Consider the following 14,133-nt stretch of genomic DNA (forward strand, 5'->3'; position numbering starts at 1 on the left):
ACTGCCGGCCTGGCACAATGCCAGCAGTCGGTCGACCGGACGAGGAGAGAGAACGCGAGAGGCAGAGAGACAGAGACAGAGTATGGAAAACAGTTGAGGCCACTACGGAGAGGGGCCGTCTTCGCTCTCGCAATGTTTGTTCAGTCGCGGACGTCCTTCCCCCAATGCGAAAAGAGTCGCATCGTCGCACTAGTTTCGTCGCCGGTGGAAGAAGAGAGGAAGGAATCGAGTGGGTGGACAAAAAAAGGAAAAAGAAAAAGTAGGTCACTAAGAGTAAGGTTGTTGCGAGATCAGGTAATTACTGTTTTACAAAGTTTTTTCTTCACACAACACTGATACATCAATTGGGCGATTTTTGAGAACAGGATTTTCGGAGGATTGTGAGGGGGGGGGGGGGGGGGGAAGAAAATTGGAAAATTAAAAAAATGAATTACTAAAAAGCACAATAATGAAGATTTTCAAAAAGTGATGTAGTGCTTCGGAAACGCAAGTGTTGACATATTGAAAAGTGTTTTCTCAAAAAAGGAGAACAAAGTATACGCTACAACTCTAAAGGTGGAGAAAAATAAACCACATGATTTTTTGAAAGGAAACGCGTGTGAAACTTAAACTATTGTCAAAAAATTTTTCTTTTCAAAATTTTTGTTTGATATACATATATACATACGTAGCACTCCGGGGAAATATTGAAAGGGATTCCATGCAACAAAGCGACTTTTAAAACGACTCATTTCCGATATTGAGTATGTATTTTATTGGTTTATATGGTTTATTTTATTGTTCAACAAAATTTAAGAAACCCATAAACAAAACCGAAGAAATATGAACTGCTGTTGGTTGGCTTCTTTTTCGTTGAAAAACAAATACAGGGAGTATAACAAAATGCAATAAAACTACCTGGGGTGGAACGGGATGGCACCAATAATCTATGCAGTTCTCCACGAACTGCACTTTATTTGAATAGAATAGTGTGTGCACTTTTTGGGAGAAGAAGAGGGGAGCAGAAGTGAACAGCGTGGTGAACGTTGGAAACTAAGTGGGTCACTAAGGCATTATGGGCGCAAGAAGCACTTTATGTGCATTTGGACAGAATTTTGGTGACTATTCTTAAGACATTTTATGCATTGAAACAGATGAGGGCTTGAGGAGCGCATAGAATATGCAAGTGGTTATTCTATGGATTGGATGAATTGTGGAAAAGCTAATTATCAATAATGGTGCTACAATGCTCCCGTTAGAATTATGACGTTATGACATTAACTATGTCTTTATTTTTGTAACATTCCTTAAGGAAGTGATTGAAAGTGACCCTCTAACAATGTAAACACACACCAAAGTCAATCCTATGAACACAAAATGCTTCTTATCTTTTTTCACTCTCTTAATACAGAGTAAAGAGTAATAATATACACAGTTGCCCGTTATCAAAGGTGAAATTGACGAGGGTTGGAATATTCATAATACACATGGCTGTATACACTTTCTGTTATTAGTGCAAACCAAAGAGAGGGGAAATTGGAAATGGAACAGTAGATGAATAGCATTTTATTCATGCTGTGAGACTTACCAGTATAGTAGTCATGCCAATATTTCTTTGCACGTATGTATATACCGGTTTGGAATGATATTTTGAGAATGGAGAGTGTCATTGCAAAGAGGATAAGCTGAAGACGATGTATCTGAAAAATATGAATAAGAACATTTACAGTGTTTTTCTACTCATCCCCTTATCACACAATGATCGAGATTCATTTCTTGTACTAACCTTTGCTTGGTACGTCAAATACCCTTTTCGATAAACTTTCAGCAGGTGTAATCCAAAATTAGAAGGTGAAATAAATGTGACCAAACGTCACAACCCTTTGACATTTTGAGTCAGCCAGATACATTCCTTGATATCAACTTCTGGGTTTCAATCCAAGAGTTTTACATGAATGAGTTCTACTTGTTCAACGATATCCCCAAATTTTCATTATGACATTAATTTAACTATTTATATAGTGTTTGCTAGTTTTCTCCCCTTTATGGTATTTTTATTTTTGTATTATATGACACGAAAAACAGATAACCTGGTAAGCAAGAAAACTTGAATTCATATAACTTTTAGTGTTTTTCAGCAAACCCATAATCCTATCCATATGAACTTGGTTGTTGTTAGTGCAATATATGTGTTTGGCAGTTTACTGCTAGCCGTTTTGATCCTAATGCTAAAATATTCCCAAGACATGATGGAAAAATCATCATTTATGTGTTCTTTATTTAACAGTGAGTCAATAAAACATAATTCACATATAAAATCAAAAGTTTCAGTTACTACATGTTTTCTTAAAAACTGTTCTTCTATATTTACCACAATTTTTTATTATATCTTGTTGCTATCCGCCTTTCAACGCTTTTCTCTTATGATTAACGCAAAAATGGGAGCTAGAATGATGACAGGGTACTTTTTGAGAACTTGATAGAGAGATATAAATCAAATGTTGATTCCAGACGGCGTTTGATCTTCAACATCAGTATTTCTTATCCGTTTGCTATAATTTCAGCGATGAACAAAATAATGGATGTGGATAAAGTCCCCTGGGTTGGTTCTCTGGATAGTTTCTAATAATTATCTGTACTATTTTCAGTTGGAAGTGGTAGTTATGGGTCTCACGCTGATCATGTTTGTGTTCAACACTTCTATGGTAAAACATATAGAGAGAAGATCCGTTGTACTAGTTCATATTACTGTATTGGTACAAACTGCTCCTATTTTTGTACTGCTTATGGTATGAGACTTTTTTTGAAGTGATAATAAGAAGTTTTCAGTTCTTCACCATTTTGAAAATGTGCGTTATCACAACCAATCAAACCATTATCAGTACATGGACTTTTCAAACGCTGATGGCTTCTTCCATGTCTTTGGCAACACCATTTTTTCTGATTATTGGTAGTTGGGCAAAACGAAGAATAGTTTTCAATTTGATAACATGTCAATGGAATGAAAGTGCGATGAGAGGGACTGTATATACACCTGGAAGAACTCCGTCTATTATGTCAAATGCCGTTAGTATGACACCGACTCGGTTTTGATTCATGCAAACGTATTGAACTTGTTTTGAAATTTCATTGAAGCTACTCATATAAATCATTACATAAAGTATAACATTAATTGGTGGTAATGTAGATTAAAGTCAGAAAATTTTTAGACGGTGGTTTCTTCTTCTTCTTCTTGTTCGTTCTCTTCGTCAGAATCGGTGGCAGCTGTTCTGAAAACACTTTTTCTCTTTTTATAAATATAAATTTTACTCACGAATTGTTATCTGAACGGTTAGAAGTATGAAGCGGGCGTACATGTTTCCGTGTTAGTCTTTCTGTGATCCCATCAGGGAATTCTGAAACAACTTTAGTACTACTAAGATTGATATTATAAATAATAACGTACCAACAGTATAAGTACTGACGTCTCTGAAACCAATGAGTTCGATTTCCTCAGGATCATTTTGCTGAATCCTGATAAAAAGTCGTAGCTGTAAAAAAGGATTATCGCGAGTTCATAAATAATCTCTTACCTGATGTGTTGCTGATTCAGCCACTAGGAGGTGATTCAAGTGTACAGTGAATTCTGTTTTCCGTGGGTCAGTTTTAAAATAAATTTTACATATAGCTTGTCTCTCAACCATAACAATCCTGGCTTCATACCAAGCACCTCTATACTTGGCGATGACAGGTTCGTTTTCCTCGAGGAATAAGCGACACATATTGAGGGGCATAAAAATAAAGAATGGTTTCTTATCATGATTAGATCGTTCAATTCTTTATAAAAAACCTGCCCACTTAGAGCTATAACAGATAACGATTAGAAATACTTCATTGTGTCGCTCCTGATAATTTTCGCTTCAACTTTCGTTCAAGTATCAAAATTTGTGATAGTGCTAAAACGTCATCAATTTTGTAAGATTTATTCTAAAATGCAAGTATGAAATGAAAGTTTGTTTTTTGTGCTGAAAATGCTTGTGCTATTTACAATGATCTTCTAATAGTCAGAAAATCAAGTTTTATTGATCAAAACGATTGAGAAGTGTCGTTTCAGTTACAAGAGAACCGATTGACAAATTTCCACTATCCTACAAATCCGAATGCGTTATAGAAACATTATTAAACGAAGTGAAAATTGAAAAGATAAAGAAAAACAACAGAGAAGATGTTGATGGGATTTTATTGGTGACACGTTGAAAGTGTATTCTGTTACTGTGCAGTGTGGGATTGGGATGAGGGGGGGACGTGGTAGGGAGGAGAGAAAAATATTGGGAGAGGGAAGAGATTGAAAGAATAGAGAGAAAATGTTGGAAATGAGGGGGAGCATTTATTTCTGCTCGGCGGTGGCACGTGTTCGGCTTCTGATTCTGACAAGGCACTGTTCAGCGGAATCGGCTCTCTCTTCGGCGGTCTCCAGGGAAAGTTGGACGGTTCTGTACTTGCTCAAATGGCTGTTAGCTTGCTCCTCCTGAAAGTAACATGATTTTGTTCTTGGTTTCGAAGTCTATTGAACTTACAGCCTCCTCAAGTTGTTTCTTTTGGATTTTCAGCTTAGAAGTGAGCTTCTCAACCAATTCGGAGAGTTTGTCGTAGTTTTTCTTGTCCTCGGCAACCTGGAACTCGAATTCGCGGACCTTGCGGTCAGCACGAGCAAGAGTCTTGGCAGCTTCTCCAGCACGGCGGGTCTCGGTCTCCAAATCAGATTGGAAGGCCTTCAGACGTTGTTCGGCCTTCTGGATAGCCTTGGCTCCTCCCTTCATGACGGCAGCTTCAGCAGCGTCGGCGCGCTCTTGAAGATCCTGCAAAAATGCGTATTGTTTCTACTTTTTTTCCGTTGAAAGATATAAAAGATCGTTTGGATTTTCTGTTTGCACAATCTCGAAATCTGTGACGCGCGAAAGATAAGTAGTTGCGGCAAATGGCAAATTTAGCGCTCACTAAAACAATCATCATCAGAGATCAGAAGCATCAAAGAGTATAGAAGGCTAATGAGAAAAAAATTTAAACGATAAGAAACAAACCTTGACGGCGCTTTCAAGTTGCTTCTTGAATCTCTCGAGCTGTTGGGATTGTTCTTGCTCGTGGCGGAGATCCTCAGCAAGCTTGGCGGCATCACTGGCGGCACGGCGTCCACGGTCTTCAGAAGCGGAGAGTTCAGCGTGAGCCTCGGCGATGTCGCTATTAAGGAGGGCGATCTCGTTGTCGAGTTGACTCTTGGCGGCGGCGAGGGCAACGTTCTGGGAGTTGAGCTCGTTATTGTGCTCTTGGTGCTCCTTCACCGAGCTTTCGACGACACGGCGGGCACGCTCGATCTGAAATTGGAAATTTAAAAGAAATAAATAGTTAAAAATATCTTACAGCCTCAAGCTTAACAATGAGCTCTTCTTGCTCTTGCTTGGCAACGGCGAGTTTTCTCTCAGCAGCCAACAAGTGCTCACGGAATTCTTCACGTCTCTTTTGTTCGTCATCCACGGTTTGTTGGAGCTCGCGGATTTGGTCCAAGTAGCGTCTGAATGAAGAAAATGGTGTAATTGTTAAATAATTAAAGTACCTGATATTCTTCTGGGCGTCTTCGTTCGCTTTGTTCGCATGGTCGAGAGCGATCTCCAGCTCGTTGATGTCAGCCTCCAACTTCTTCTTGACGCGGAACAACTCGGACTTGGCCTTGGTCTCCGAATCCAAAGTGGCTTGAATGCTGTCAATGGTTTGTTGGTGGACCTTGCGGTGATTCTCGAATTCTTCTTCCTTCTCGGCGATTCTCTTCTCAATCTCGGCACGGATCTGTGAGACTTCGATCTGGCAACGGAGAGCCTTGCTTTCCTCGGATTCGAGCGCAGCTTCGGCCTCGTCCAATCCACGTTGAAGTTCTTCTTTCTCCATCTCGAGACGGCGAAGGTTCTTGGAGAGAGCGTGGGTGGCCCGTCCTCCCTCGGAAAGTGACTCGGTGAGGTCACGGGTCTCATCGCTGAGAGCCTTGTTCTCACGACGGAGTCCTTCGACTTGATCGGCGAGAGTGTCGTGTTGTCCACGAAGTTTGTGGGCCTCTCCGGAGAGTTGACGGGCATCACGTTGAGCTCCGTCCAATTCAAGGTAGAGGTCATCAACCTTCTTCTTCCATTCATCAATAACCTTATCGAAGGCCTTCTGCTTCTTCTCCAAGGATGAGACAGCTTGAGCGTGGTGCTCAGCCTCAAGACGGTTGGCGTCAGCTTCAGCGGTCAAGCGACTGCGGGCGTTCTCCAAAGCAACAATCTTAGCGTTGCAGGCATCAAGAGCGTCTTGGATCTCGGAGTTCTTTTGGTTTTGGCGTTTCTTAACCTCATCGAACTCGTCGGCTCCAATGAGTCCTTCGGTCTCGAACTTGGTTCTCCACTGGTCGAGCTCGACGGAAGCCTTGGCGAGTTGGCGGGAAGCCTCGTTCTTTCCAGCGACCTCGTCTTCGATGGACTCCTTGAGCTGCTCGAGCTCGCGGGCCAAATTCTTGGACAAGTTGGAGAGGTTCTGTCTCTCGCGGGACTCCTCCTCGGCGGATCTCTTGGCGTGGTCCAATTCGTTGGAGAATTGAAGCTTGAGACGGTTGGCGGCTTGGATCTTGGCCTCCAATTCCTCGACTTGGCGAGCCAAATCAGAGTTCTCAGAGTTAAGACGTCCCTTGGAGGAGACAAAGTCTTGAAGTTGACGAGATTGTTCGTCAGCCTTAAGACGGAGCTCGAGAAGTCTGACTTCATGTCCCTTGGCGACTCTTTCTTGGTCAGCGCGGAGCTTAGCCTCTTGGTCGAGAGCAGCAGAGGACTCATCGAACTCGCGTTGCATATGTCCCTTCTCCTTCTCGATTCTTCCCTTCTGCTTTTGAAGTTGCTCGATTTGGTCAGAAAGCTCTTGGATAGCATCGGATCCCTTTTTCTTGAGAACAGTGAGTTGCTCTCCGAACTTGAGTCCAGACTCTTCAAGGTCACGGCGGAGCTTGGTGAGCTCAGCATCCTTCTTCTTTCCGAGTTCGATTTGGGCAGCGGTGGCACGGGATTGATCCTCGAGTTGCTCGGTGAGCTCATCGTACTCAGCTTGCTGATCGGCTCTGGAGCGGTCGGCACGTTGACGGGCGTCCTTCTCATCGGCGAGTTGATCATGAAGATCCTTGACTCTGGCCTCATCCTGTTGGATTCCCTTCTGGAGCTTGGCAACAGCGGCTTGCTCATCCTCGAGCTTCATTCCCAAGTTGTGCAACTCGGTCTCCTTGCGTCTCAAGGCATTCTCAGCGTCACTCTTAGACTTGTTGAGTTCTTCCAAGGTTTCTTGAGCAATCTTGAGCTCTCCCTCAGCCTTTCTCTTGTTCTTGTCCATATCAGCACGGTTTCTCTTCTCGCGCTCCATGGTTTGCTCGGAGTCCTCAAGAGATTGCATAAGTTTAGCCTTGAGCTTGTTGGCAGCCAAGTTTTGCTCCTCAGCGGCTTGAAGGTCTTCAGTCAACTTCTTGTTCTGCTCGTCTTGATTCTTGCGCTCCTTGTTGAGCTTGGAGATGTTCTCATCCTGTTGTCTCATTTCATCTTGAAGAGCACGGATCTGGTGTTCCTTGGCGTTCTTCTCAGCCTCGACCTTTCTCAAGGAGAGATCAACGTCTTGGCAACTCTTCTTCAACTCGGCGCATTCAGCCTCAACAAGCTTCTTTTGCTTGTTGATCTCAACAGCGCGAGCCTCCTCGACTTCGAGCTTCTTGTTGGCGTCACCGAGTTTTCCTTCAAGAGCCACCTTCTGCTCATTCATGGCGGTCATACGCTCCTCAACTTCACGGGTGCTTCCCTTGCTAGCCTCCAATTGCGCCAAGAGGTCAGCCGTCTCCTTGTTGAGACGTTCGGTTCCCTCTTGGAGTTGGCGTTTCTTCTCCTCCTCCTGCACCACGGTGTCCTTGAGGGTGGCGACGGTCTCTTGAAGCTTCTCGTATTGAGCCTCGATCTTTCCAGAGTTGACAAGTGGCTTGACCTTGCCGTAAAGCTTGAACCAAACCCATGTGCGGAGTTCAGCCCAGCTGCGGACGTTTCTTTGGATGACCTTGAGAGCTGTGATCTTCTCAACACGTCTCTTCTTCTCGATCTGTAATAAGATAGGTAAAACAAACGAAATATGAAATTGAGCAACTTACGGTCTGGTAGTACCATCTGGCTTGAGCCTGAAGTCCGGTGATGAGTTGAGCAAGTCTTGAATCACGCAAGTCTTCCAAGTGGGCGACGATTCCGGCCTTGAAGAAGACTTTGGTGAGACCAACTCTGAAGAAATCTTCCTCGAGTTTCTTCTCCTTGACCAAGCGACCAAGCATAAGTGCGGATCCCTTCTTGGCATCGGTCTTTCCAATGACGGATTCATCGGCAGCAAGAAGAGCGTAACGTTGGACAAAGTCTGCATGGAGAGTTCTGTTGGGGAATCCCTTTCTGCAAATTCTGATTCCTTCCAACACTCCGTTGCAGGTAAGCTGGTTGAGCACAAGTGCGGCATCGATCATTCCGGACTGTTTCTTCTCGTTTGGAATGATACAACGGATGAAATGTGGGTGAGTGGAGTTGAGCATAGTCATCAATTTGTTGAGGGACTCTCTGTAGAGCATAGAGACAGTCATGAAAGATCCAGACTTTCCCTTCTTCTTGGCTCCTGGTCCTCCCTTGGTGGCAGCGGCGGCGGCCTCCTCTTGGGTGGTGTAGTCTTGCCAGACTTCGACGATGAGAGCGTGCTCCTTGGAAGCCTTCATGACGGTGACAACGGTGTCGTTGAGGGGGTCCTTGTTCTTCTCGAGCCAGTTCATGACGTTGTAACGGACAGTTCCGGCGTAGTGCCGCATGGCGAAGTGAGCCTCGGCTTGCTTTCCCTTTGGTGGTTTTGGCTTCTCGAAGTTTGGATGCTTGCCCAAATGTTGGTCGATGAGCTTCTGGGCGAGAGTCAAGTCAGTAGCCTTTGGAACGATACACTCTTCATCAAGCATAGCAATGATTCCGAGTGGTTTCTCAATAAGCTCAATACAGGCTTGCAAGTCAAGACCGAAATCGATGAAGGTCCATTGGATTCCTTCACGAGCGTACTCTTCCTGCTCAAGAACGAACATGTGATGGTTGAAGAATTGTTGGAGTTTTTCATTGACGAAGTTAATCCAGAGCTGTTCGAATGAGTTGAAGTCGAAGATTTCGAATCCAGCGATATCGAGGACACCGATGAAGTGGTCACGGGAGATACCTTTCTGGTCAAGAGTTTGGTTACACTTCTTGACGAGCCAGTTGAAGATTCTGGAGTAGAGTCCCTTAGCCATGGCTCCGACGGCCCAGTTGACCTGCTCGACGTTCTGTCCCTTGTTGACCCATTCGTTTCCGACCTTGACACGTGGACGAGTCAAAGCCTTCAAGAATTCTTCAGAGTCAATTCCGAAGCACTTGGCGGCTCTCTCGGCATCTGTAACAATACTGTGAGATACTGATATCGCACGAATACTTCAACTAAATTCTTGCACTTTTTTCGTCAAAATTCTCAAAATCAGTGTCTCAGGCAAAAAAAGTGAAGAGTCGACGGAAGAGTAGGTAAACTTTAAACTTCGCCGCTAAATCCACTCAATATGCCCTGTCCTCGCACATCCCACGCTCTCATGAGATCTTGAGTAAACAAAACGAAAAAGTTTCCAAGAACTCAAAAATCCGCTGCTCACTATGCGTTTTGTAACTTACCATCAGTTCCGTCGGTTTCGGCTTGCTCTTCACGTGGACGTTGCTTGAATTTCATGTTACCCATGTGCATCATGGCGGCAACCAAACGGTAGCACTCCATCTTCTCAGTTTGGGTGAACTTGAGGATGTCGAAAGCTTCATCGGTCAATTGATGCTCTTCCTGAAACACAAAATCGGTTGGGATGGGATAAAAAGGAAATTATAGATTACCTTGTCATTGATTCCGTCGATGATCAACTCAGCTTGAGCAATGAACCAGTAGTCCTTGGTTGGCTTGTTGAGAAGGAGATCCTTCTTGAGGTTTGGAAGGTAATCAGAGAAGACTTGGTAGAAGATGTGGTAGCAACGCTCTCCTGGAGCTTGACGGATGACACGGGACTTCTCGAGAAGATCTGAAATAATGAGATAGTACAAAAATATTTTATTAGTTCAGATAACTTACAATGTTCAATATCGCAAGAGGCGACACGTCCTTGCTTGGAGAAGTGGATACGGATGAATTTTCCGAAACGGGAAGAGTTGTTGTTACGGACGGTCTTAGCGTTACCGAAAGCTTCGAGCACTGGATTGGTCTGGACAATCTGGTCCTCAAGAGTGACCTTCTTTTTGTCCTTATCCTCATCAGCAGCCTTCTTGGCTCCGAACGTTTCTTGTTGAGCGGCACCGACGGCGGCGAAGTATGAGATAACCTTCTTGGTGTTCTCAGTCTTTCCGGCTCCAGACTCTCCGGTAATCAGCATAGACTGATTCTCGTGGTTTTGAAGCATGTTTCTGTAGGCCTCGTCAGAGACGGCGAACAAGTGAGGTGGCATTTCGGTACGACGCTTGCCCATGAACATGCGGGCAACAGAGTCAGTGTAAATTGGGAGACGTTTGTATGGGTTGATGACAACACAGAAGAGACCCGAATAAGTCTAGAATTAGAGAACATGAAAAGAGGAATAATGAGAATTGAAATCCTTACGTAGATAAGCATGGCAGCATAACGAGATTTCAAGTTGTACAAGACAGAGGCATCGTTGAGGAAAGTCAAGTTAGACATGTCTTCGGTTTTCTCGAATTTTGGTGGGTTCATCTCTTGGATGACGTCCTTTTTGACAGTCTTCTAAAATACAAAACAGAAAATAAGTAAGAAGGTTCATAAGCATAAAAATCTAACCTCGGCTCCTGGCCCAACGGACACAGTAACGTTTTCTCCAGCGGTTTTGGTGATGACACCCTCAATGTATCCCTCTTCCGCATCCGGAATCCAAACGTTCTTCTTGGAATCATATGGCTTGGATTGGTCCTAGAAATACAACAGTTATAAGAAAACTTGAGATGAAAAATAAGGTTTTCATGACAGTTAAGTCAGTCAAAAACTATTGGAAAATATAGAAATAATGAGTAAAAGAAACGAAATAAATACCTCGAGCATCTGCTCGCGACTGCGGCGAAGGTACTTCCATCCTGGGTCGTTTTCGTAATCCATTGTTGTGTCTGGCGATCGAGGGTAAAAATGAAATGTGGTGGAGAGAAGTCAACCGCTCGGTGGGATGCGCGAGCCTGGAGATAACTTTGATTTTCGGCGAGCCCTTCTTTTCCTCTGGGTGGGTGGATAAGGAGGGCGGGGATATCCAATTGTAATTCTAGGTAGCTGGAAAGTGTCTGCACAATTCACTCTAACAGCCGACGTAGGAAAAAGTCTCTTTCTCAAGTGCAAATAGCAAAAATCTTCTTCTTTCCTCCTGCGATCTTCCCCGAGCACAGGGCGCCCCCACGGATAGTCGTTGGCGGGGAGAGACGAGAGGTCTCATTCGGTGGTGGGGGGGGAGGATACGAGAAAAGAAACGGCATTTTGGGGTAAGCTAAAGACGATTAGAAAGATCGCTAAATGCGGAGAAGCAGACATTCAAAGGTAAACAAGCCGAGACTTTTATCCAGAACAATGAGTACAGTGTGTGCGCGCAAAGTGCTCTTCCTGCCATTTTGCTACTCTTATCCACACAACCACTTTAGCGATTACCAACCTATCTTGAGACTTATCTTTATTTTTTCTCTTCGCTTTGCCGACGAATAAGAAAAAAGAAGGAGAAATCGGGGGCACTGATTAACACACTCACTTTTTTTCTGGATACACACACACACACATAAGTGTTCGGGTGTAAAGTTCAGGAATTGATTGCAAAAGACCTCCCGTACAGACATCTTGATGATTTTCTGAAAACCAAACTGAATGTTTAGTATAAAGATACAGTAATAGAGTTTATAGCAAGTTTCAGGTTTATAAGCTGATCAGAATATAACGAAATCTTAAAAGGAGGGAACACAGAAAAGAAAACTGTCAAGTTATCTAAACTGGCAGGACAGACAAAACTGAAACACCTGTGCTCTGAAAACTGCAAAGAACTGAAATCATAATGTATAATGTACTAACTACACATGTCAAATTTCAAACCTTAGAATCACTCGGACTAGACAGGCAAATTCAAATCATTAATTCACCACCCCCAATCAAAACAAAATGACTCGAGACGTGTTCTAGTTTCTGATTGATAACGTATGCCTTCCTTCTCTACACCTCTTCCCGTATGCCATACTACTTTTGATTCCCTAGTTGATAACAGCACCCATATACAAGTTGCTCAATTTCTGTATCACGCTGTGCACAACACACTATTCTTCTGTTTATTCGGTTTCTGTCAAATCAGCACATAGTGTTTTCCAACCAAAGAGTTGCCACAATTGATTGAAACTAAATTCTCTAACTACCTAGATAATGAGTTCCGAACGAGCACCACTACTTGAAAATGGGTTAGTTTTCTGTTCAAATGTTTATCGGTGTTTGTTTTTCGCACAGTTTCTTAGTGTGTCCGAAAAGTGATGACGTATTTTGAACATTTCTAAGAAAGAATCCATTTCAGCATTCCACGTGTCATATATGATACAGATGAAGGAAGAAAGACAACAGTGACATATGACAATTTTCATTGCCATGATGAGGCTGGGTCAACAGATTCACATGACAGTAATAAACGAGGTATGTAGTTAGAAAATTGGTATTGGTTGTGATTGTGGAATTAAGACATTCCATCATTCATATATGTTCAGTTCTTCGATTAACTTTTCCCTACTAACACGATCTTTGCAACATGTTAGGTGTTTCAAGAAATGCTTGTTTCAGCAACTCGAGTTTTATGGCTCACTGTTGTACTCTGTCTCTTTTTTATGGTTTGCGAAGTTATTGGTGGTGTTCTCGCTGGCTCACTTGCGATTGTCACAGATGCCGCACATTTGCTCACTGATTTCGCGTCGGTGCTTATTTCGTTGTTCTCTCTATACATTGCAAGACGGCCACCCTCACAAACAATGAGTTTTGGATTTCATAGAGCTGGTTGGTATCGATTGAAATTGACATTAAAAAAGGAAAATCGGGGTTTCAGAAGTTTTGGGTGCATTCTTCTCAGTGTTTCTCATCTGGATCGTCACAGGTGTACTTGTCGTTTTAGCTATTATGAGAATCATCAATGGGGACTACGAGGTAGAAGGTGGTATAATGGCAATTACTGCTGGCCTTGGAGTAGTAGTGAACCTAGTGTGAGTATCATAAAAATCTCTTTAAAAAATAATGATGACTCAACTCTATTTCAGTATGCTGGCCCTGCTATATTTCGGTGGGCACTCTCACTCCCATGGAGGCGGAAGTTCGCATTCTCATGGTCACTCCCATGGCGGAAATGGTGATAACATCAATGTCCGGGCTGCATTCATCCATGTGCTGGGTGACCTTTTACAAAGTTTGGGCGTTCTTGTAGCCGCCCTTTTCATTTACTTCCAGGTGAGAATTGCACTATAATTCAAAATCAAACAAGTGACCAGTGAGTCACATGATTCTTATCAGTCTTACATTCAAAGTAGCCTTTCGATGACAGACATTTTTGTTTTCAGCCGTCATGGGTGATTATCGATCCAATATGCACGTTGTTATTCTCTGTTATCGTGTTATGTACCACTATCTACATTCTTAGAGATGCGATGATTGTTCTATTGGAAGGTTGGTTCTGGCTAAACATGGGGAAAACGACTATTTATTTCCAGGAAGGCCTAGCAACATTGACTTCGCAAAAGTATTTTCCTCCCTTGAAGATATCGAGGGCGTGAAAAAGGTTCACGACTTGAGAATATGGAGTTTGACAATGGATAAGGTAGACACGAGCAACGGAGAGGATTAGCCGACTTATTCGAAATTGTTTTCCAGATTGCTCTCTCCGTCCATCTGGAGATTGATTCTAATAGTCAATCTCAAGGAATTCTGCGAGAGACACGTCGAATGCTGAAGCAAACATATAATGTGCATGAGATCACAATTCAAATTGAGGAGTTTGGTGCGAATAGATCGGATTGCGATAAGTGTGATGTTCCTTTAAAGTGAATTGGT

The 14,133-nt window shown here is 43.1% G+C and overlaps 4 protein-coding genes across 4 annotated transcripts; 2 read left to right on the forward strand and 2 right to left on the reverse strand.

The window, feature by feature from the left end:
* Positions 1 to 17: 17 nt before the first annotated feature.
* On the forward strand, positions 18 to 5,348 carry GCK72_024981 (uncharacterized protein; the record flags this gene model as incomplete). The annotated part of the gene is made up of 4 exons (XM_053736145.1): positions 18 to 259; positions 2,491 to 2,581; positions 2,628 to 2,684; positions 5,058 to 5,348. The coding sequence occupies 4 exons, from the start codon at positions 18 to 20 to the stop codon at positions 5,346 to 5,348; spliced, it is 681 nt and encodes a 226-aa protein (XP_053579711.1).
* On the reverse strand, positions 3,185 to 3,740 carry GCK72_024982 (uncharacterized protein; the record flags this gene model as incomplete). Its single annotated transcript, XM_053736146.1, has 4 exons — positions 3,185 to 3,248; positions 3,293 to 3,374; positions 3,425 to 3,509; positions 3,552 to 3,740. 4 exons carry the CDS (start codon positions 3,738 to 3,740, stop codon positions 3,185 to 3,187), a joined length of 420 nt encoding a protein of 139 aa, XP_053579712.1.
* Positions 4,346 to 11,187, reverse strand: GCK72_024983 (uncharacterized protein; the record flags this gene model as incomplete). The annotated part of the gene is made up of 12 exons (XM_053736147.1): positions 4,346 to 4,486; positions 4,536 to 4,817; positions 5,040 to 5,330; positions 5,377 to 5,527; positions 5,570 to 8,106; positions 8,156 to 9,447; positions 9,717 to 9,876; positions 9,927 to 10,108; positions 10,159 to 10,630; positions 10,681 to 10,821; positions 10,876 to 11,004; positions 11,125 to 11,187. The coding sequence occupies 12 exons, from the start codon at positions 11,185 to 11,187 to the stop codon at positions 4,346 to 4,348; spliced, it is 5,841 nt and encodes a 1,946-aa protein (XP_053579713.1).
* A 1,287-nt stretch (positions 11,188 to 12,474) lies between these two features.
* On the forward strand, positions 12,475 to 14,127 carry GCK72_024984 (uncharacterized protein; the record flags this gene model as incomplete). The annotated part of the gene is made up of 8 exons (XM_003101080.2): positions 12,475 to 12,509; positions 12,620 to 12,735; positions 12,880 to 13,089; positions 13,139 to 13,292; positions 13,347 to 13,533; positions 13,644 to 13,749; positions 13,794 to 13,900; positions 13,954 to 14,127. 8 exons carry the CDS (start codon positions 12,475 to 12,477, stop codon positions 14,125 to 14,127), a joined length of 1,089 nt encoding a protein of 362 aa, XP_003101128.1.
* Between the last annotated feature and the right edge of the window lie 6 nt (positions 14,128 to 14,133).

The sequence above is a fragment of the Caenorhabditis remanei genome, chromosome X, assembly GCF_010183535.1.
Source record: "Caenorhabditis remanei strain PX506 chromosome X, whole genome shotgun sequence".
NCBI classification, from domain to species: Eukaryota; Metazoa; Nematoda; class Chromadorea; order Rhabditida; family Rhabditidae; genus Caenorhabditis; species Caenorhabditis remanei.